This window comes from Mustelus asterias, chromosome 22, assembly GCF_964213995.1.
Source record: "Mustelus asterias chromosome 22, sMusAst1.hap1.1, whole genome shotgun sequence".
Taxonomy (NCBI): domain Eukaryota; kingdom Metazoa; phylum Chordata; class Chondrichthyes; order Carcharhiniformes; family Triakidae; genus Mustelus; species Mustelus asterias.
The window spans coordinates 73738260-73759545 of record NC_135822.1 but is presented as its reverse complement, the minus strand read 5'-3'; the positions used below and the strand labels follow the sequence as shown (position 1 = coordinate 73759545).

At 46.7% G+C, this 21286-nt stretch overlaps 1 protein-coding gene across 1 annotated transcript in view; it reads left to right on the top strand.

The window, feature by feature from the left end:
- LOC144510195 (GDNF family receptor alpha-2-like) overlaps positions 1–21286 on the top strand; it is a 361038-nt gene that overhangs the window by 48174 nt on the left and 291578 nt on the right. The window contains exon 3 of the mRNA XM_078239675.1: positions 15047–15130. Coding sequence (XP_078095801.1) covers positions 15047–15130 — 84 coding nt within the window. The remainder of the gene's footprint in view (positions 1–15046; positions 15131–21286) is intronic.

Below are 21286 nucleotides of genomic sequence, written 5' to 3'. Positions count from 1 at the left end.
TCAAGATTATGAAGGGTATAGATAGGGTGAACAGTGGGAAGCTTTTTCCCAGGTCGGAGGTGACGATCATGAGGGGTCACGGGCTCAAGGTGAGAGGGGCGAAGTATAACTCAGATATCAGAGGGACGTTTTTTACACAGAGGGTGGTGGGGGCCTGGAATGCGCTGCCAAGTAGGGTGGTGGAGGCAGGCACGCTGACATCGTTTAAGACTTACCTGGATAGTCACATGAGCAGCCTGGGAATGGAGGGATACAAACGATTGGTCTAGTTGGACCAAGGAGCGGCACAGGCTTGGAGGGCCGAAGGGCCTGTTTCCTGTGCTGTACTGTTCTTTGTTCTTTGTTCTTTGAATTAGTCCTTTGGGTTGAGAATTGAAACTCTGACTTCCCATCCTGGAGTTCCCAACAGACACCACGGTAAAGAAAGAACCACTGCTGGGCTTCTAGCTTTTCACCAGTAAACCACTTCCAGAGACCGAGGCAATCCTTGCCTCTAGTTACTAGCCGTTCAGCCACCAAGAGCTAAGTTTCCAATCCCAGGGAGAGACACAGACACACACTGCTTTTCAGCCTGGAGCCCAACGGCTTCTGAATAAAACTGAAAGTGAATCCTTGGATTCCCTCTCTGGAGAAACCACTTAACCTTGACCAGTCAATCAATCCTCCCACAACAATTCAAAAGGGTTGTAAGCCTCCAGGACACTGCATTAGGACCAAATTAAAAATAAACAAAAGGGCCCATTATATATCTTCAACAGACTTCACAGCGATGAAACTAAAAAAAGCAGCGAAACCGGATTAAAGTACATTCCTTGAGAGACAATAGCAAAGGGTCGTGAATGTAGCCCAATCCATCACGCAAACCAGCCTCCCATCCATTGACTCTGTCTACACTTCCCGCTGCCTGGGCAAAGCAGCCAGCATAATTAAGGACCCCACGCACCCCGGACATTCTCTCTTGCACCTTCTTCCTTTGGGAAAAAGATACAAAAGTCTGAGGTCACGTACCAACCGACTCAAGAACAGCTTCTTTCCTGCTTCTGTCAGACTTTTGAATGGACTTACCTTGCGTTAAGTTGATCTTTCTCTACACCCTAGCTATGACTGTGACACCACATTCTGCACTCTCTCCTTTCCTTCTCTATGAACGGTATGCTTTGTATAGCGCTCAAGAAACAATACTTTTCACTGTATGTTAATGCATGTAACAATAATAAATCAAATCAAATCAACAGTATCGCGACAGTGTGATGAGGAGGAATTTCTTCACTCAGAGGGTGGTGAATCTGTGGAATTCTCTACCCCAGAGGCTGTGCATACTTAAGCACCAGATCAGAAACTCCAAAATATTTTCTGAAATTAGCCTGGACCCTAACTTTTACATTTGATTTTGGCATTGGTGAGCACAAGGCGATTCACTCCAGGTATGATTCAAGTAAGTTAAGTTTATATATTAGCAACAAGTAAGGCTTACATTAACACTGCAATTAAGTTACTGTGAAATTCCCCCAGTTGCCACACTCCGGCGCCTGTTCGGGTCAATGCACCCCAACCAGCACGTCTTTCAGAATGTGGGAGGAAACCGGAGCACCCGGAGGAAACCCACGCAGACACGGGGAGAACGCGCAGACTCCACACAGACAGTGACGATGATCTCATGGGACAAGAACAGAACTCTGAACGGCTGTGACAGGTTAGGTGGGGAGAGGCTGTTTTGCCCTGGCTGGAGAACCTGGAACCAGACAGTCTAGTCTAGCAATCAGCCACTGAGGAAAGGAGAAACCTTTTACTCAGGGGACTAGGAAGCTTTTATCAAAAAAACTTTATTTAAGAACACAGTTAAAATATAACCAAAAGAATTGACAGAACTTTTACCAATTAAAATACTTAAACATGATAAAATATACTTCTTAACAGCTAGCTATCTCTGTTGTTCCAATTTAGCAATATCCCCACACATCATAAATCCCTTCTTTAGAACCAGTTAGCACAGAAACTAAAGATGTTTACATCGGTACCAGATTTCCAGCCTTTTACCACCTCTGGAGAGTGATCCAGACAGACACTATCTCCTAATTCTCATACAGAAATTTCTGGAGAAAGCTCCACCCCCAGACAGTAGAATCTCAGAGAAAGAGATTCACTGCCCAGCAGATTCCAGTCTCCAGACCTCGGAGAGAGCAAGAGAAAACCATCTCTCTCTAAAGATCCCAAAAGCAGACTGCCTTGTGTTCTCTGTGAAAGCCTAGCTCCACCCAATCATTATAATTTTACCTGTAAATCAACCTAATCAATGTTATGAAGCCCAACTATACTAGATTTTGGCATTAGTGTGAGGATAAGATGTTTCACTCCAGGTGTGATTCGATTCATGCGCTGGAAAACTTTTATCAAAACAAACTTTATTTAACAATGCAGTTTAACTGTAATAAATGAATTAGCTTAACTTTTACCGATTGAAATACATAAACATGACAAGATACAATTCTTAACTGTTAACCTATCTCTATTAGTTCCAATTCAAGTAATATTCCTCTTATAGACTTAAACTCCTCTTCAAAATCAGTTCACAACACACAGGCTTACGTGCTTGTACTTGGGCTACCAGATCTCAAGCCTCCAGGACACCTCTATAGAGAGAGAGAGAGAGACCTACTTCTCCTAGCAGGTACCAAACAGTAGCTTCTTTCAGAATGCAGCAGTAACTGCCTGCTTTTCCCTGTAAGCTTAGCTCCGCCCATTAGCACATGACTCTGTCAATCAACCCAATCACAACCCTAACCTGAAACCCAGGAGAAAAACCAAATAAACAAAAATGCATTAACTCCGTTTAAAACAAACACATCTCGAACTCAAATCAATTATTAGCCTGCACTCTCAGCATGTGAACTGCCTGGTTTGCAGACAAATCGGTACCGTGTACAAGAGCTAAATTTTAAACATTCCCCTTACAAGAAACATGATACAGATACACTTCTTAAAGGCTCAGTATCATCACACTGAACAGACATGTACAGATCTGGTCACCCTGTTATAGAAAGGATATTATTAAACTAGAAAGAATGCAGAAGAGATTTACTAGGATGCTACCGGGACTTGATGGTTTGAGTTATGAGAGGCTGAATAGACTGGGACTTTTTTCTCTGGAGCATAGAAGGCTGAGGGGTGACCTTATAGAGGTCTATAAAATAATGAGGGGCACTGATCAGCTAGATAGTCAATATCTTTTCCCAAAGGCAGGGGAGTCTAAAACTAGAGGGCATAGGTTTAAGGTGAGAGGGGAGAGATACAAAAGTGTCCAGAGAGGCAATGTTTTCACACAGAGGGTGGTGAGTGTCTGGAACAAGCTGCCAGAGGTAGTAGTAGAGGTGTGTACAATTTTGTCTTTTAAAAAGCATTTGGACAGTTACATGGGTAAGATGGGTAGAGAGGGATATGGGCCAAATGCAGGCAATTGGGACCAGCTTAGGGGTTTTAAAAAAGGACAGTATGGACAAGTTGCCCGAAGGGCCTGTTTCCATGCTGTAAACCTCTCTGACTCTATGCTCCTTGACTTAATGTCTCAGTCAAATGGTGGTATCTCTGACGCACCCTCTGTTCTGCGCTGAGTGGCAGTTACATAAGAAAGAGAACCAGCAGGCAGCCATTTGTCCTCCTGAGCTGTTTCTGCCAGGCAAGAAGATCCCAACTCCTCTCCCCGATCAGCATATCCCTTCACACCCAAAGATCTAATAATCGCTTGTCTTAAGTATGCTCAGTAACTGGGGCTGCACAGTGGCACAGTGGTTAGGATTGCTGCCTCACAGCGCCAGGGACCCAGGTTCAATTCCCGGCTTGGGTCACTGTCTATGCGGAGTTTGCACATTCTCCCCGTGTCTGCGTGGGTTTCCTCCGGGTGCTCCAGTGTCTGTGTGGAGTTTGCACGTTCTCCTCGTGTCTGCGTGGGTTTCCTCCGGGTGTTCCGGTGTCTGTGTGGAGCTTGCATGTTCTCCCCGTGTCTCCTCCGGGTGCTCCGGTTTCCTCCCACAGTCCGAAAGTCATGCTGGTTAGGGTGCGTTGCTAACTTCTCTCTCAGTGTACCTGAACAGGTGCCGGAGTGTGACGGCGAGATGATTCTCACATGTACGTCTACTTGTCACTAATAAATAAACTTAGTGCGTATCCACAGCCCCACGGGGTCCAGAATTCCCAAGATCCACAACCCTCCTGAGTAAAGAAATTTCTCCTTTGCTCAGTGGCTGATCGCTAGACGAGGCTGTCTGGTTCCAGGTTCTCCAGCCAGGGCCAAACAGCCTCTTCCCCCGTAACCTCTCACGCCGGTTCTTGTTCCATGAGATCGTCTTTCATTCTTTGAAACTCCACCGGTCGTAAGCCCATTCGATTTAATCTCTCCGCGTTGGACCGCCCACTCAAAGAACAAAGAACAAAGAAAATTACAGCACAGGAACAGGCCCTTCGGCCCTCCAAGCCTGCACCGACCATGCTGCCCGACTGAACTAAAACCCCCGATCCTTCCAGGGACCATATCCCTCTACTCCCATCCTATTCATGTATTTGTCCAGATGCCCCTTAAAACTCACTATCGTATCCGCTTCCACTACCTCTCCCGGCAGCGAGTTCCAGGCACCCACCACTCTCTGTGTAAAACATCTGCCTCGTACATCTCCTTTAATCCTTACCCCTCACACCTTAAACCTGTGCCCCCTAGTAATTGACTCTTCCACCCTGGGAAAAAGCTTCTGACTATCCACTCTGTCCATGCCTCTCATAATCTTGTAGACTTCTATCAGGTCTCCCCTCAACCTCCGTCGTTCCAGTGAAAACAAACCAAATTTCTCCAACCTCTCCTCATAGCTAATGCCCTCCATACCAGGCAACGTTCTGGTAAATCTTTTCTGTACCCTCTCCAAAGCCTCCACATCCTTCTGGTAGTGTGGTGACCAGAATTGAACACTATATTCCAAGTGCAGCCTAACTCATCCTTGGAATCAATCCAGTAAACCTTTGTTGCTTGCACTCCCTTCTAAGACAAGTGTTTTCTTCTTCAGGTAAGGAGATAAAAACTGTACACAGTGCTTCCAGGTGTGACCTCTCCCGAGGCCTTGATAAGGGTTGAGAGGGTTGGCTTATGAGGACAGGCTGAGTAGACTGGAGCTATACTCATTGGAATTCAGAAGAATGAGGGGAGATCTTATAGAAACATATAAGATTATGAAGGGAATAGATAAGATAGAAGCAGGGAAGTTGTTTCCACTGGCAGGTGAAACTAGAACCAGGGGGCATAGCCTCAAAATAAGGGGGAGCAGATTTAGGACTGAGTTGAGGAGGAACTTCTTCACACAAAGGGTTGTGAATCTGTGGAATTCCCTGCCCAGTGAAGCAGTTGAGGCTACCTCATAGAATGTTTTTAAGGCAAGGATAGATACATTTTTGAACAGTAAAGGAATTAAGGGTTATGGTGAGCGGGCGGGTAAGTGGAGCTGAGTCCACAAAAAGATCAGCCATGATCTTATTGAATGGCGGAGCAGTCTCGAGGGACCAGGAGGCCTACTCCTGCTCCTAGTTCTTATGTTCTTATAACAGTAGCGAGAGTCTCTGGCAGTTCCACTCCAATCGCTCCTTCATTTTATTTTTTACAGCCAAGTGAAAAATAATTTGTGGTCCTAATTGCTTGCTGAACCTTCAGGGTAACTTGATGGGCTCTGATTGCGGAATGAGGTTTAAACCCCTAACCTTCTGATTGCAGGGTGAGTCAGGTCACAGAGCTACACAACGAGACGCAAAGCAAATATTAGATGCTTCGTTGAAGAGATTGAGTAAGAACAGGAATGAGAAAGAATGAACACGACAGGTTATTACAGCCCATGCCCCTCTGCAATTGTGCAGAGAAGCTGTGAAAAAGGTTGTGCTATTGAATACATTGGGGACAAAACCAGTTGGGGGAGAAAGCCAGTTAGTCCCCTTCATCCTTCATCATCTAAATTAATATTCGTGAGGATTGCTGGATTTAATTTTCAGTAGGGGACATAAAATTACATATTTTTTTAACTGTTCTCAATTTTGATTTCCCCCAGTCTCACTAACCCTCCGTCTGGCAAACTCTCCAATTACCAACTTGTGGTTACTACGTTTCCAATCCTCGGACAGAAGTTGTGTTCTGAATTAGAATGAGACGGTTCCAGGTGGAGAAGACCTTTGGTCTGTTACGTCTCCTCCATCCAGAATATCAAGTTCACTCTGCAGCGGTCAGCCAGGGGCCTCAGTGAGTGTCTCTGCAGAAGGATGGCATCTCTCACAGTGCTGCCCTCCCTTGGTACCGTTGCTGGGCTGTCGGTCTTGTGTGTGTGCTCAACCAGGTCAAAGAAGCCAAGCGGGGCAGCCTCTGGTATCCAGGGGCTTGGAGGTCATTGCAGAGTTTTGATACTTTATTTCCATGTGGCTGATCTTGGTATTCTGATTTCAAATTCATCCACCAATGCGGCAACAGTCAAAGGTTGAGAACCAGCAAATTCAAACCAGAGGAACCATCAAATGAGAATCACAAGCTCTGCTGAGTCTGAATCGACTGGATAGATGGTGCTGAGCACGAGGACTCTCAGAGAAAGTAGTTTGGACACTGAGAGGGTGTGCCCTCCTTTCTAGTCCTGTGACTGAATTATCATGTGGATTTCTGACCCCGACTTTCTCTATCCCAAAGTCTACCTACTCTCCAGCCCTGCTGATACAGCAACCTTAACTATCCCAGTGCTCTTTTCCCCGGTCACCCAGCTTTTACCCTCTGTCAACTTTAACCCCTCCAGAACTCTGCTGCCCTCACCCAGGCTCACACTGACTCATCACCCACTTTGCACACTGGCCTGCAATGGCTCCCAATCCAGCAATACATTGGGTGGCAGAGAATCATATATCCCTACAGTGCAGAAAGAGGCCATTCGGCCCATTGAATCTGCACCGACCACAATCCCACCCAGGCCCTATTCCCGTAACCCCACGGGCGTGGAATGCCCTGCCTGCAGCAGTAGTGGACTCGCAAAAATTAAGTGCATTCAAATGGTTATTGGATAAACATATGGATGATATTGGAATAGTGTAGATTAGAGGGGCTTTAGATTGGTTCCACTGGTTGGCGCAACATCGAGGGCCAAAGGGCCTGTACTGCGCTGTAATGTTCTATGTTCTATATTTACCCTGTTAATCTCATGACACTCGGGTCAATTCAGGATGGCCAATCAACCTAACCCGCACATCTTTGGACCTGTCGGAGGAAACCCATGCAGACATGGGGAGAACATGCAAACTCCACACAGACAGTGACCCGAGGCCGGAACTGGTCCCGGGCCCCTGGCGCTGTGAGGCAGCAGTGCTAACCACTGTGCCACCGTGCTACCCAAGGCCGTAATCAAACCTGATGCGGTGGGGCACCACAGCGCCAGGTTCGATTCCCGGCTTGGGTCACTGTCTGTGTGGAGTTTGCACATTCTCCTCGTGTCTGCCTGGCTTTCCTCTGGGTGCTCCGGTTTCCTCCCACAGTCCAAAGATGTGTGGGTTAGGTAGGTTCGCCATGCTAAATGTGCGGGGTTACGGTGATAGACCCTAAGTTCTGGAATTCCCTCACCAAAGCACTCAGCCCCCTCTTCTCCCTTCCACCTCAGCTGGCCAAGCTTTTAAAACCACGTACATTTCTGTCTGGTGTTCGTACGTAGGTGACTGTGGACCTGGGAAATGAAGAGGAACTCTTTTTTCCTGCAGAAAGGAACCACACAAATGCAAAGTCTTGTTGCAAAAACAGCTGAGAGAATACTGTTGGTTTTGTCAGTAAGACTGAACACAGTGAGACACAAGAATGTTGCCTTTGATTTGATTTGATTTGATTTGATTTATTATTGTCACATGTATTAACATACAGTGAAAAGTATTGTTTCTTGTGTGCTTTACAGACAAAACATACCGTTCATAGAGAAGGAAAGGAGAGAGTGCAGAATGTAGTGTTACAGTCATAGCTAGGATGTAGAGAAATATCAACTTAATGCAAGGTAGGTCCATTCAAAAGTCTGACAGCAGCAGGGAAGAAGCTGTTCTTGAGTCAGTTGGTACGTGACCTCAGACTTTTGTATCTTTTTCCCAAAGGAAGAAGGTGGAAGAGAGAATCTCCGGGATGCGTGGGGTCCTTAATTATGCTGGCTGCTTTGCCGAGACAGCGGGAAGTGTAGACAGAGTCAATGGATAGGAGGCTGGTTTGCGTGATGGATTGGGCTACATTCACGACCTTTTGTAGTTCCTTGCGGTCTTGGGCAGAGCAGGAGCCCATGCCAAGCTGTGATACAACCAGAAAGAATGCTTTCTATGGTGCACCTGTAAAAGTTGGTGAGAGTCGTAGCGGACATGCCAAATTTCCTTAGCCTTCTGAGAAAGTAGAGGCGCCATTAACCTTAAACAGGTTAATGACGCTCCTGGAGTGGTGAACAGCAGACTGCCCCGGAGCATGTACTCCAGCTCCCGAGAAGGTTCTGGAACAGCAAGCCCAAGCTCACCGCGTGATCCCCACCCCCCCACCCCACCCTGCTCCCCAATTGGTTCCCAGGTCATGTCACCCTTACTCTGCAAATTGATCCTTAAAGGGGCAATCACGCAATGCAATTGCGCACATGCTCCGACTGGCCAACATTCCTATATGGACACACACAAGTTGGACTACCAGCAAGACAGAGGAGATAAGTTAAATCAACAGGGATATTGTTCTTGAGATGTAATAATGATGACGATTAGTTGGACAACACACACAACCAATGAGGACGTTTTGAGGAAAGTAGACACAAGAGAAACTTGTGCAGATGATCACCAAGAGACAGTTAGAATGCTTTGGGCACACAATTAAGAGAGAGAGAGAGAAACTAGAACTTCTGGCAGTGACAGGGGAAATTGAGGGTTGCAGAGCAAGCAGGAGTCAAAGAAAGAAATACACTGACAGCTTGAGAAGCAGAAGAGGCACGAGATTTGAGAACAATGCCAAGATGTTGGCTGCTATCAGGGACTCTGAAAGTTGAAGATCACTGGTCTTGTGAAACCTGGAACAAGAAGAGGTGCAGAGTCTTCACCAAGCATTCAAATTAAAAAGCTGCTGGCAGTAAGTATTCAACGCAACGCCTTCTCCCTCGCAGAGTTGTTCCAGCACAGAATGAGGCCATTTGGCCCTTTAAGTGCATGTGAGAAGAGTCAATGACCTTGACCTCTGGCACTTCAAGCATGCTCCATGTATCTCCTGGCCTCCCCAAGCGAAGGAGTTGTTAACTGTGTGTTGTTTCCAGGCAATGGGAATTCCTATGAGCCACTTATATAAAGAGAAGGAAAATGTGATTGTTGGGGTTAGGAGGTCCATGCTTGTAATGCGTAACTCTGTGAAGAAATATAAAACATTTCTGGGATAGAACAAGAGGCAAAATCAGTCATAGAATCATAGAATCTACACACGGAGACAGGCCCTTCGGCCCAAATTGGCCCATGCCGTCCAAAATGCCCACCTAAGCTAACCCCATTTGCCTGCAATGGCCCATATCCCTCTAAACCTTTCCTATCCATGTATCTGTCCAAATGCCTTTTAAATGTTGTCAATGTCCCTGCCTCAACCACTTCCCCCGGCAGCTCATTCCACACATGTACCACCCTCTGTGTAAAAAGGTTGCTCCTCAGGTTCCCAATAATTCTTTCCCCTCTTAACTTAAACTTCTGCCCTCTAGTTCTCGATTCCCTAACCCTGGGAAAAGGACTGAGTGCATTCACCCTATCCATGCCTCTCATGATCTGATACACCTCTATAAGATCATCCCTCAGTCTTCTACGCTCCAAAGAAAAAAATCCTAGCCTGTCCAATCTCTCCCTATAACTCAGTCCCTTGAGCCCTGGCAACATCCTTGTAAATCTCTTCTGCACTCTCTCCAGTTTAATAACATCTTTCCTATAGCAAGGCGACCACAACTGAACACAATATTCCAGGTGCGGCCTCACCAACATCCCGTACAACTGCAACATAACTTCCCAACTTCTATACTTAATGTCCTGACTGATGAAGACCAGCATGCCAAAAGCCTTCTTCACAGCCCTGTCTACCTGCGACTCCATCTTTAGAGAACCGTGCACCTGAACTCCAAGGTCCCTCTGTTCCACGATACTCCCTAAGCTGCTACCATTCACCGTGAAAGTCTCACCTTGATTTGACTTTCCAAAATGCAACACCTCACACTGATCTGTATTGAAGTCCATTTACCATTTCTCGGCCCATTTCCCCAGCTCATCAAGATCCTGGCTGCAATTTTTGATAACCTTCCTCACTGTCTACAATACCACCTGTTTCAGTGTCATCTGCAAACTTACTGATCATGCCTTGTACAATCTCATTGAAATCGCTGATATAGATCACAAACAGCAATGGGCCCAGCACTGACCCCTGAGGCACACCGCCAGGCATGATGTGGAGATGCCGGCGTTGGACTGGAGTAAACACAGTAAGAAGTCTCACAACACCAGGTTAAAGTCCAACAGGTTTATTTGGTAGCACAAGCCACACAAGCTTTCGGAGCGCTGCCCCTTCATCAGGTAAGTGGGAGTTCTGTTCACAAACAGGGCATATAAAGACTCAAACTCAATTTATAAAATAATGGTTGGAATGCGAGTCTTTACAGGTAATCACCTGGTGTTGTGAGTCATCTTACTGTGCACACCACTAGTCACAGGCCTCCAGTCTGACAAGCATCCTTACCCTCTGCCATCAAGCCAATTGTATATCCAATTTGCCAGCTCTCCCTGGATTCTATGTGCTCGAACCTTCCAGAGCAGCCTATCACCAAATTGGAGAGGAATATGGCTTACTGTGCAGCCAAATTCCCCTCCAATTCGATTTCCACGTTTGCTGACGACATCACCGTAGTGGGTCGGATCTTCCATATAGACTACGCCTACCGAGCTGCCCTCATCAACCTTCCTGGTCACTTCATCAAAGAACCCTAACAAATTTGAACTCCCATGCACAAAGCCGTGCTGACTGCTTCTAATCAAACCCTGTCTTTCCAAATGCCTGTATATCTTACCCCTCAGAATCCTCTCGAATAACTTATCCACCACAGATGTTAGGCTTACCAGTCTGGTATTCCCAGGTTTTTCTCTGCAGCCCTTCTTAAATAAGGGCACAACATTTGTTACCCCCCCCCAGTCTTCCAGTCAGGGAAGGGATGCACGGAATTGTTTACTAATGGTAAGCTATGAACCCGGAGTTTTGTCTCTGAGACAGGATATTGGAGACCTCAAAGGACCAGTCTCCGTGGTCTGAAATCTGCAGATGTGAGTGTTGTTTTTCCCCCGAAAGTGTGAACACAGATAATTAGCCATCCTCCTCCCCACTCGATTTCAGTTAGAATAACCTGCTTACCTCGATGTTGCCAGAAGATTACCTCAACCCCAGAGATTCCTACATCAGTAATTTTTTTCCTTGCAATTTTTCTGTTTGAACCTGAAAGCTTGAATTTTAAATGGGGAGTATTAACATTTAAAATCTGTGACGCCATCAGGGATGTGGTAGTTCAGTCATGCATTATTAATTTGTTTAATTCCAGTCGTATCATCAATCAGAAATGTAATGTTCCATCAGTGGGGCTGTGGTTTCATGATGCACTCTGATGATGAGCTTTGGTGTGTCCCAAGAATGAATTAAAGTGTTTCTCTGTTGTGTCTTCGGGTGGTTAGATCATGTTTTACAGAAATATCAGAGTTGGAGTCGAGGCAGTTTCAAGTGATAATGAACGTGAGTCTTTAATGCTCCATTCAGTTTGGAATGTGAGTTAGCAAAGGCAGGCATTTTTGCTGACGACACCACCGTGGTGGGTTGGGTCTCAGACAATGATGAGACAGAGTACAGGAATGAGGTAGAGAATCTGGTGAACTGGTGCGTCAACAATAATCTCTCCCTCAATGTCAACAAAACGAAGGAGATTGTCATCGACTTCAGGAAGCGTAAAGGAGAACATGCCCCTGTCTACATCAACGGGGACGAAGTAGAAAGGGTCAAGAGCTTCAAGCTTTTAGGTGTCCAGATCACCAACAACCTGTCCTGGTCCCCCCCATGCCGACACTATAGTTAAGAAAGCCCACCAACGCCTCTACTTTCTCAGAAGATGAAGGAATTTTGGCATATCAGCTACGACTCTCACCAACTTTTACAGATGCACCATAGAAAGCATTATTTCTGGTTGTATCACAGCTTGGTATGGCTCCTGCTCTGCCCAAGACCGCAAGGAACTACAAAAGGTCGTGAATGTAGCCCAATCCATCACGCAAACCAGCCTCCCATCCATTGACTCTGTCTACACTTCCCGCTGCCTCGACAAAGCAGCCAGCATAATTAAGTACCCCACACACCCCGGACATTCTCTCTTCCACCTTCTTCCTTTGGGAAAAAGATACAAAACTCTGAGGTCACGTGCCAACCGACTCAAGAACAGCTTCTTCCCTGCTGCTGTCAGACTTTTGAATGGACTTACCTTGCATTAAGTTGATCTTTCTCTGCACCCTAGCTATGGCTATAACACTACATTCTGCACTCTCTCCTTTCCTTCTCTATGAATGGTATGCTTTGTATAGCGCGCAAGAAACTTTTCACTGTATGTTAATACATGTGACAATAATAAATCAAATCAAAATCAAAGGCAATATTCCTGTGTCTCACTGTGTTCAGTCTTACTGACAAAACCAACAGTATTCTCTCAGCTGTTTTTGCAACAAGACTTTGCATTTGTGTGGTGCCTTTCTGCAGGAAAAAAGAGTTCCTCTTCATTTCCCAGGCCGATAGTCACCTACGTACGAACACCAGACAGAAATGTACGTGGTTTTAAAAGCTTGGCCAGCTTGTGTGTGTCCAGATAGGAATGTTGGCCAGTGTGAGCATGTGTGGAATTGCATTGCGTGATTGCCCCTTTAAGGATCAATTTGCAGAGTAAGGGTGACATGACCTGGGGAACCAACTGGGGAGCAGGGTGGGGGTGGGGGGAGGGGGGGGGGTGGTGGGGATCACGCGGTGAGCTTGGGCTTGCTGTTGCAGAACCTTCTCGGGAGCTGGAGTACATGCTCCCGGGGCAGTCTGCTGTTCACCATTCCATGGGCGTCATTAACCTGTTTAAGGTTAATGGCGCCTCTACTTTCTCAGAAGGCTAAGGAAATTTGGCATGTCCGCTACGACTCTCACCAACTTTTACAGATGCACCATAGAAAGCATTCTTTCTGGTTGTATCACAGCTTGGTATGGGCTCCTGCTCTGCCCAAGACCGCAAGAAACTACAAAAGGTCGTGAATGTAGCCCAATCCATCACGCAAACCAGCCTCTCATCCATTGACTCTGTCTACACTTCCTGCTGCCTCGGCAAAGCAGCCAGCATAATTAAAGACCGCACTCACCCCGGACATTCTCTCTTCCACCTTCTTCCGTCGGGAAAAAGATACAAAAATCTGAGGTCTCGTACCAACCGACTCAAGAACAGCTTCTTCCCTGCTGCTGTCAGACTTTTGAATGGACCTACCTCGCATTAAGTTGACCTTTCTCTCCACCCGAGCTATGACTGTAGCACTACATTCTGCACTCTCTCCTTTCCTTCTCTATGAATGGTATGCTTCGTCTATATAGTGCACTATAAACAATACTTTTCACTGTATGTTAACACATGTGAGAGTAATAAATCAAATCAAAATCAAATCAAATCAAATTCAGCAGTAATTATTGTTCTGGCTGAATCGTTATAGAAGCATACATCACATGAGGAAGCCATTTGGTCCATCATATCTGTACTGGATCTTTGACAGAGCTATCTACTTAGTCCCACTCCCAATCTTCCTCCACCGCTCTACCGGATACTTATTGCTCCCTATCCAACACTTCCTTGTCCCATACCCTCTTCCTGCTATTCTCAGGGCCATCTCATACACCCTTCCCTCCCTTGCAACTCCCACGCATGGCCCTTTATTTTCCTGATATGTGACCCCAGTCCCACGGTCCCAGTCCTTGCGGTCTTGGTCTTCTTCTTTATCCACATAAAGTTTCAATCCTCGCTGCTCCTGTCACATCGGAAGATTGCTCAAGTTGCTGCCAGTGCTCTGATTCAGGATTTATTCATCAGTGAGGCCTCAGATCTCAGTTCAATCTCTGTCCAAACCTACAGGTCAACATCTCAGAAATTTGATTTTGATCTGATTTGATTTATTATTGTCACATGTATTAACATACAGTGAAAAGTATTGTTTCTTGCGCACTATACAGACAAAGCATACCGTTCATAGAGAAGGAAAGGAGAGGGTGCAGAATGTAGTGTTACAGTCATAGCTAGGGTGTGGAGAAAGATCAACTTAATGCAAGGTAAGTCCATTCAAAAGTCTGCCAGCAGCAGGGAAGAAGCTGTTCTCAAGTCGGTTGGTGCGTATCCTCAGACTTTTGTATCTTTTTCCCGACGGAAGAAGGTGGAAGAGAGAATGTCCGGGGTGCGTGGGGTCCTTGATTATGCTGGCTGCTTTGCCGAGGCAGCGGGAAGTGTAGACAGAGTCAATGGATGGGAGGCTGGTTTGCGTGATGGATTGGGCTACATTCACGACCTTTTGTAGTTCCCTGCAGTCTTGGGCAGAGCAGGAGCCCATACCAAGCTGTGATACAACCACAAATAATGCTTTATAGCATAAAACCGGGGAATTGTCCAGGCTTAAGTGAGCTGGATTGTCAGGGTCTGTGGCTGGCTTCAAGGTGTGAGGAAGGGACTTGTCGGGCAGCTTGTGGTTATGAATGAAGTATGTCAGAAGATGAAACATTCTTCGGTGTGAATTCGCTGGGTGGATTGCAGGGCATGCAGGAAGTAGTTTGTGTCAATACTGGGCCTGATCATCAGCAGTAAATAGCCCGAGCTTCATGCAGTTAATTTACTTTCTTCCCCCACCATGAGTCCAAATGCCGCAACGGAATTGAAACTGATGCCTTCTGTTTGCTGCCATTCCTAATCGCTGTGTCAATCCTCATTCTTTTCAGGAGATGACCTGTACGAGAGCTCCCCCTATGAACCAGTTAACTCACGCCTGTCTGACATATTCCGACTCGCCGCAATGAGTTCAGGTAAGGAAAATCATGTTCCTTTCATCTCCTCCTGAAACACTTCTGAAAGATCGGAAAGAGTGTGGGATTTCTGAGTATTTAATAGTAATGCTGAAAACCACTAGATTTTTCAGTTCAAATGGTCCAAATTCCACGATTAAATCCCCCAAACACCACTGCAAATCTTGTAATCCTGTGCAATCAAAACAGAGTTTGATCATCTTAAATGTTATGGAGCAGTGATCTTGCTGTAGTTACCAGTGGCGGGGGAGAGTAACGTTTGCATTTCCAGAACAACACGAGTTACAATTTATCTCCAGAACACTTTCTGACAGCCGATAAGGTGATGTAGGGGTCATTCCAAGCACAGCAAAGTAGACAGCCGGATACAGACCACTGTATCTGCTCCCAGTGTCAATCCCCTTCAAAGACCTCTCCAAAAGGAAAGAACTGGTAGGGCAGCTTGGATCAACAAGGTCATCTATGTGCAGATCCACGAGAGCTGGGTGAGATCCTAAATGAATATTTCTCATCGGTATTTACTATTGAGAAAAGCATGGATGTTAGGGAACTTGGGGAAATAAATAGTGATGTCTTGAGGAGTGCACATATTACAAAGAAGGAGGTGCTGGAAGTCTTAAAGTGCATCAAGGTAGATAAATCCCCGGGACCTGATGAAGTGTATCCCTGGACATTATGGAAGGCAAGGGAGGAAATTGCAGGTCCCCTAACCGAGATATTTGAATCATCGATAGTCACGGAGGGTGGCAAATGTTGTGCCTTTGTTTAAAAAGGCTGCAGGGAAAAGTCTGGGAACTACAGGACGCTGAGCCTCACATCTGTGATGGGTAAGTTGTTGGAAGGTATTTTGAGAGACAGGATCTACAGGCATTTAGAGACGCAAGGACTGATTAGGGACAGTCAGCATGGCTTTGTGAGTGGAAAATCATGTCTCACAAATTTGATTGAGTTTTTTGAAGGGGTAACCAAGAAGGTAGATGAGGGCAGTGCAGTTGATGTTGTCTACATGGACTTTAGCAAGGCCATTGACAAGGTATCACATGGTAGGTTGTTGCATAAGGTTAAATCGCACGGGATCCTATTACAGAAAGGATATTATTAAACTAGAAAGAGGGCAGAAAAGATTTACTAGGATGCCACCGGGACTTGATGGTTTGAGTTATAAGGAGAAGCTGGATAGACTGGGACTTTTTTCTCTGGAGCGTAGGAGGCTGAGGGGTGATCTTATAAAGGTCTATAAAATAATGAGGGGCACAGATCAGCTAGATAGTCAATATCTTTTCCCAAAGGTTGGGGAGTCTAAAACTAGAGGGCATAGGTTTAAGGTGAGAGGGGAGAGATACAAAAGTGTCCAGAGGGGCAATTTTTTCACACACAGGGTGGTGAGCGTCTGGAACAAGCTGCCAGAGGTAGTAGTAGAGGCAGGTACAATTTTGTCTTTTAAAAAGCATTTAAACAGTTGCATGGGTAAAATGGGTATAGAGGGATATGGGGCAAACGCCGGCAACTGGGACTAGCTTAGGGGTTTAAAAAAATGGGCGGCATGGACAAGTTGGGCCAAAGAACCTGTTTCCATGCTGTAAACCTCTATGACTCTAAATCTCCCTCAAATTTCCGACTCCTTTCCTACTTACTCTTCTTGTTGGAAACATAGAATCATAGAAAAACTACAGCACAAAACAGGCCCTTCGGCCCCACAAGTTGTGCCGAACATATCCCGACCTTCTAGGCCTAACTACACCCTCCATGTTAGGGGGGAAGTTTTTCACACAGAGGGTGGTGGGCGAGTGGAATCGGCTGCCGTCAGTGGTGGTGGAGGCAAACTCAATAGGGACTTTTAAGAGACTCCTGGATGAGTACATGGGACTTAATAGGATGGAGGGTTATAGGTAGGTCTAGAAGGTAGGGATATGTTCGGCACAACTTGTGGGGCCGAAGGGCCTGTTTGTGCGGTAGCTTTTCTATGTTTCTATCCTATTAAGTCCCATGTATTCATCCAGGAGTCTTTTAAAAGACCCTATTGAGTTTGCCTCCACCACCACTGACGGCAGCCGATTCCACTCGCCCACCACCCTCTGTATGAAAAATTTCCCCCTAACATTTCCCCTGTACCTACCCCCCAGCACCTTAAATCTGTGTCCTCTCGTAGCAGCCATTTCCACCCTGGGAAAAAGCCTCTGAGAGTCCACCTGATCTATGCCTCTCAACATCTTATACACCTCTATTAGGTCTCCTCTCATCCTACATCTCCCCAAGGTGAAAAGACCGAGCTCCCTCAGCCTATCCTCATAAGGCATGCCACTCAATCCAGGCAACATCCTTGTAAATCTCCTCTGCACCCTTTCAATCTTTTCCACATCCTTCCTGTAATGAGGTGACCAGACATCACATTGAAACAATCTGCCTCTTTTGAGCTTGGGTTCCTGCCAACCTCAGACGTACGACTGAAGTTCCATCTATCGATGAGGAGGAACTTCTTCACACAAGGGGTTGTGAATCTGTGGAATTCTCTGTCCAGTGAAGCAGTTGAGGCTACCTCATTGAATGTTTTTAAGGCAAGGATAGATAAATTTTTGAACAGTGAAGGAATTAAGGGTTATGGTGAGTGGGCGGGTCAGTGGAGCTGAGTCCACAAAAAGATCAGCCATGATCTTATTGAATGGCGGAGCAGGCTCGAGGGGCCAGATGGCCTACTCCTGCTCCTAGTTCTTATGATGACCTTGCGGACCCTTAACATTGGTGTGTTCTCATACAATCAACAGTGGGGCTGTGGCTCAAACTTGAGCCGTGACATTCGGAAGGAAGTTGGGTCAACATTGTGAGGAAAGATATTTCTTCCCCAGAGCTACAGGAACGAGCAAGGAGGGTGACATTATTTGTTTGTTTGTCTCAAAGGACTGGTGCAAGCACAATGGGCCTCGATCCAAACCCCTCCCAAGATTCATCTGCCCCTCATCCATCGAATACTCAAGATGGTTCCATTCTCAAAACAGAGTGGAAATGTTGGTGACCACTGTTCCTGGGTTTCAGTGGGAGCAATCTAGAGGCATTCGGACTCTCCATAGAAGATATGGGTTCAATTCCCATCATGACATGTGCAATTTAAATTCATTTCATGGAATATCTCGAGTTTAAAGCTAATCTCAGTAATGGTGCTGTGAAAATAGTGTAGGAACAGAGGAAATTGAAATATTGTTAACTGTTGTAAAAACCCGTCTGGTTCACTGATGTCCTTTAGGGAAGGAAATCTGCCATCCTTACCCGGTCTGGCCTACATGTGACTCCAGACCCATAGCAATGTGGTTGACTCTCAACCGCCCTCTGATGTGACCTAGCAAACCACTCACTTCAAGGGCAATTAGCGATGGACAACAAATGCTGGTCCAGCATTTTCATACCCAAGACTTTGTCCTCATCTGAATGTTCCTGGCTCATATGAAACATCAGTTTGACCTGTTAACAGGACCTTATTTTCATAATGAACTTTTAATTCAGTAAACCATCACCAGACATGTGGCAGTGGAGATGTTAGGACAGGTGATCTGAAGTTTGGGTAGAAGGATAGGCCTTCCAGCAGGAGAGCGAGAGATGGATCAGCCAGCGAGTGGTGAATCTGTGGAACTCTTTGCCGCAGAAGGCTGTGGAGGCCGGGTCATTGAGTGTCTTTAAGACAGAGATAGATAGGTTCTTGATTAATAAGGGGATCAGGGGCTGTGGGGAGAAGGCAGGAGAATGGGGATGAGAAAAATATCAGCCATGATTGAATGGCGGAGCAGACTCGATGGGCCGAGTGGCCTCATTCTGCTCCTATGTCTTGCGGTCGAATGGATGGAGAGTTCAAGGGAGAGAGTTCCAGAGCTTCGGTACCTTGGGGTAGTTGATGGCATGTCTGTTATCAGAGGGGTGATGGAAATTACAGGGTTGAGGGGGGTGGGTGTGGTGGCGATGGCGGGGATTGGAACAGAACAGCAATCAAGTCCTTGAAAAATTGAGTTCTTCTGACTGATTTTAAAGACAATGGATGAATTTGAGTTTTCCAGTGGGATCTACATCCAGCCAATGGCAATTTCACCCCCACCCACCCCCCCCCACCCCCTGCCCCACCCCTGTCCCCACCCCACCTACCTAAAACATGCCGAGAAGTTGGTGGGAGGGGGGGGGTTGGGCGGGGGGGCAGGGGCTTGCGGGGCAGAGAATGCCGCCCCCTTGGTGTGGCAGTCAAAGGAACGCAGGTTTCCCATTCTGCCAGGAAGGCGCTGTGCGGTTGGATCACCTGCCAACTGGTTTCCATGCTGACATTTTAGCCTCCTGTCACGTGCTGCCTTCCTTGCCCAATCAAACCCGGCGAGGTGAAGCCAGTCGACAAATCCGAACGAAGCAGCGAAGACGAGGTGAAAAGCTGAATGAAGGTGAGCTGAAATGATGAAAGGGCCAATTATGACTCTGATAATTAGGCAGCGAAATTATTCCAGATAATTATATCTTTTTTATCGTGTTCCTGGTCCCGAGATACACGGTAGATTTTAATCAAGGACTGTGACATTGATTGGAATTTTACATTAAAGGCACACTTTCTGACAGACAGAACTAAATTAATACACAAAGTCACAAAAAAAACTCAATTACCAATTCACTCACCTGTTTGAATGGAGTGTAACCGGTAAGATTCCTTTTATTAATATAATTTGGACACATGCATTAGAAAATGACATCCTGTATATGTAGGCAGTCAGCCGCTGTGCAAAGGGAACGATACAGAAAGGAGCTAGAAATTACTGAAAGGAATATTAGATTATTAAACGCTTAACAGTGTAAATTCTGCACCACACAGTGCCTCATGCTCAGTTCCACTGCAGTACTGAGGGAGTGTCGCACTGTCAGAGGGTCAGTGCTGAGGGAGTGCTGCACTGTCAGAGGGTCAGTACTGAGGGAGTGTCGCACTGTCAGAGGGTCAGTGCTGAGGGAGTGCTGCACTGTCAGAGGGTCAGTGCTGAGGGAGTGCTGCACTGTCAGAGGGTCAGTGCTGAGGGAGTGCTGCACTGTCAGAGGGTCAGTACTGAGGGAGTGCCGCACTGTCAGAGGGTCAGTGCTGAGGGAGTGCTGCACTGTCAGAGGGTCAGTACTGAGGGAGTGCCGCACTGTCAGAGGGTCAGTGCTGAGGGAGTGCCGCACTGTCAGAGGGTCAGTACTGAGGGAGTGCCGCACTGTCAGAGGGTCAGTGCTGAGGCAGTGCCGCACTGTCAGAGGGTCAGTACTGAGCGAGTGCCGCACTGTCAGAGGGTCAGTGCTGAGGGAGTACTGCATTGTCAGAGGGCCAGTACTGAGGGAGTGCCACACTGTCAGAGGGTCAGTACTGAGGGAGTGCCGCACTGTTAGAGGGTCAGTACTGAGGGAGCGCCGCACTGTCAGAGTGTCAGTACTGAGGGAGTGCCGCACTGTCATGGGGTCAGTGCTGAGGCAGTGCCGCACTGTCAGAGGGTCAGTGCTGAGGGAGTGCCACACTGTCAGAGGGTCAGTGCTGAGGGAGTGCTGTACTGTCAGAGGGTCAGTACTGAGGGAGTGCCGCACTGTCAGAGGGTCAGTACTGAGGGAGTGCCGCACTGTCAGAGGGTCAGTACTGAGCGAGCGCTGCACTGTCAGGGGGTCAGTACTGAGGGAGTGCCGCACTGTCAGAGGGTCAGTACTGAGGGAGTGAAGGGTTATACAAAAACAAGCCTGGACTGTCTTTTTTTGGAACGAGTGCTCTGAAACATGTGCAGCTTTGTAACAGAAATGATATAGTGGCAATTGCTTTAGTCATCAAAGGCTGGCTGGGATGGAACGTGCTTTGTTCGCTGGGAGTTACCAGTTACTGCATCGTGTTTTGGTTCGATCACTCAGTGGGGACAAAATGGAAGGTGACGTATCAGGAATGTTTGGTGTCAGCAGTGAATAAAGTGAGGGAGCAAATTGTCTTCAGATACCAAATACCAACAAAGTTCTTCAGCAGAGAGGCTGTGGGTGTTCTGTGCATTGGGGATAATTAGCTTTAGAGTTTGAGTGGGAGGTGCAGGCGCGTTGCTTGTGTTGTGGGTCACACACGATACGGTGGAGGTGACACAAGATGAAGGTGTGTCTTTACTGGTGAGGAAATCAATCGAGGATGTAATTGTTTTG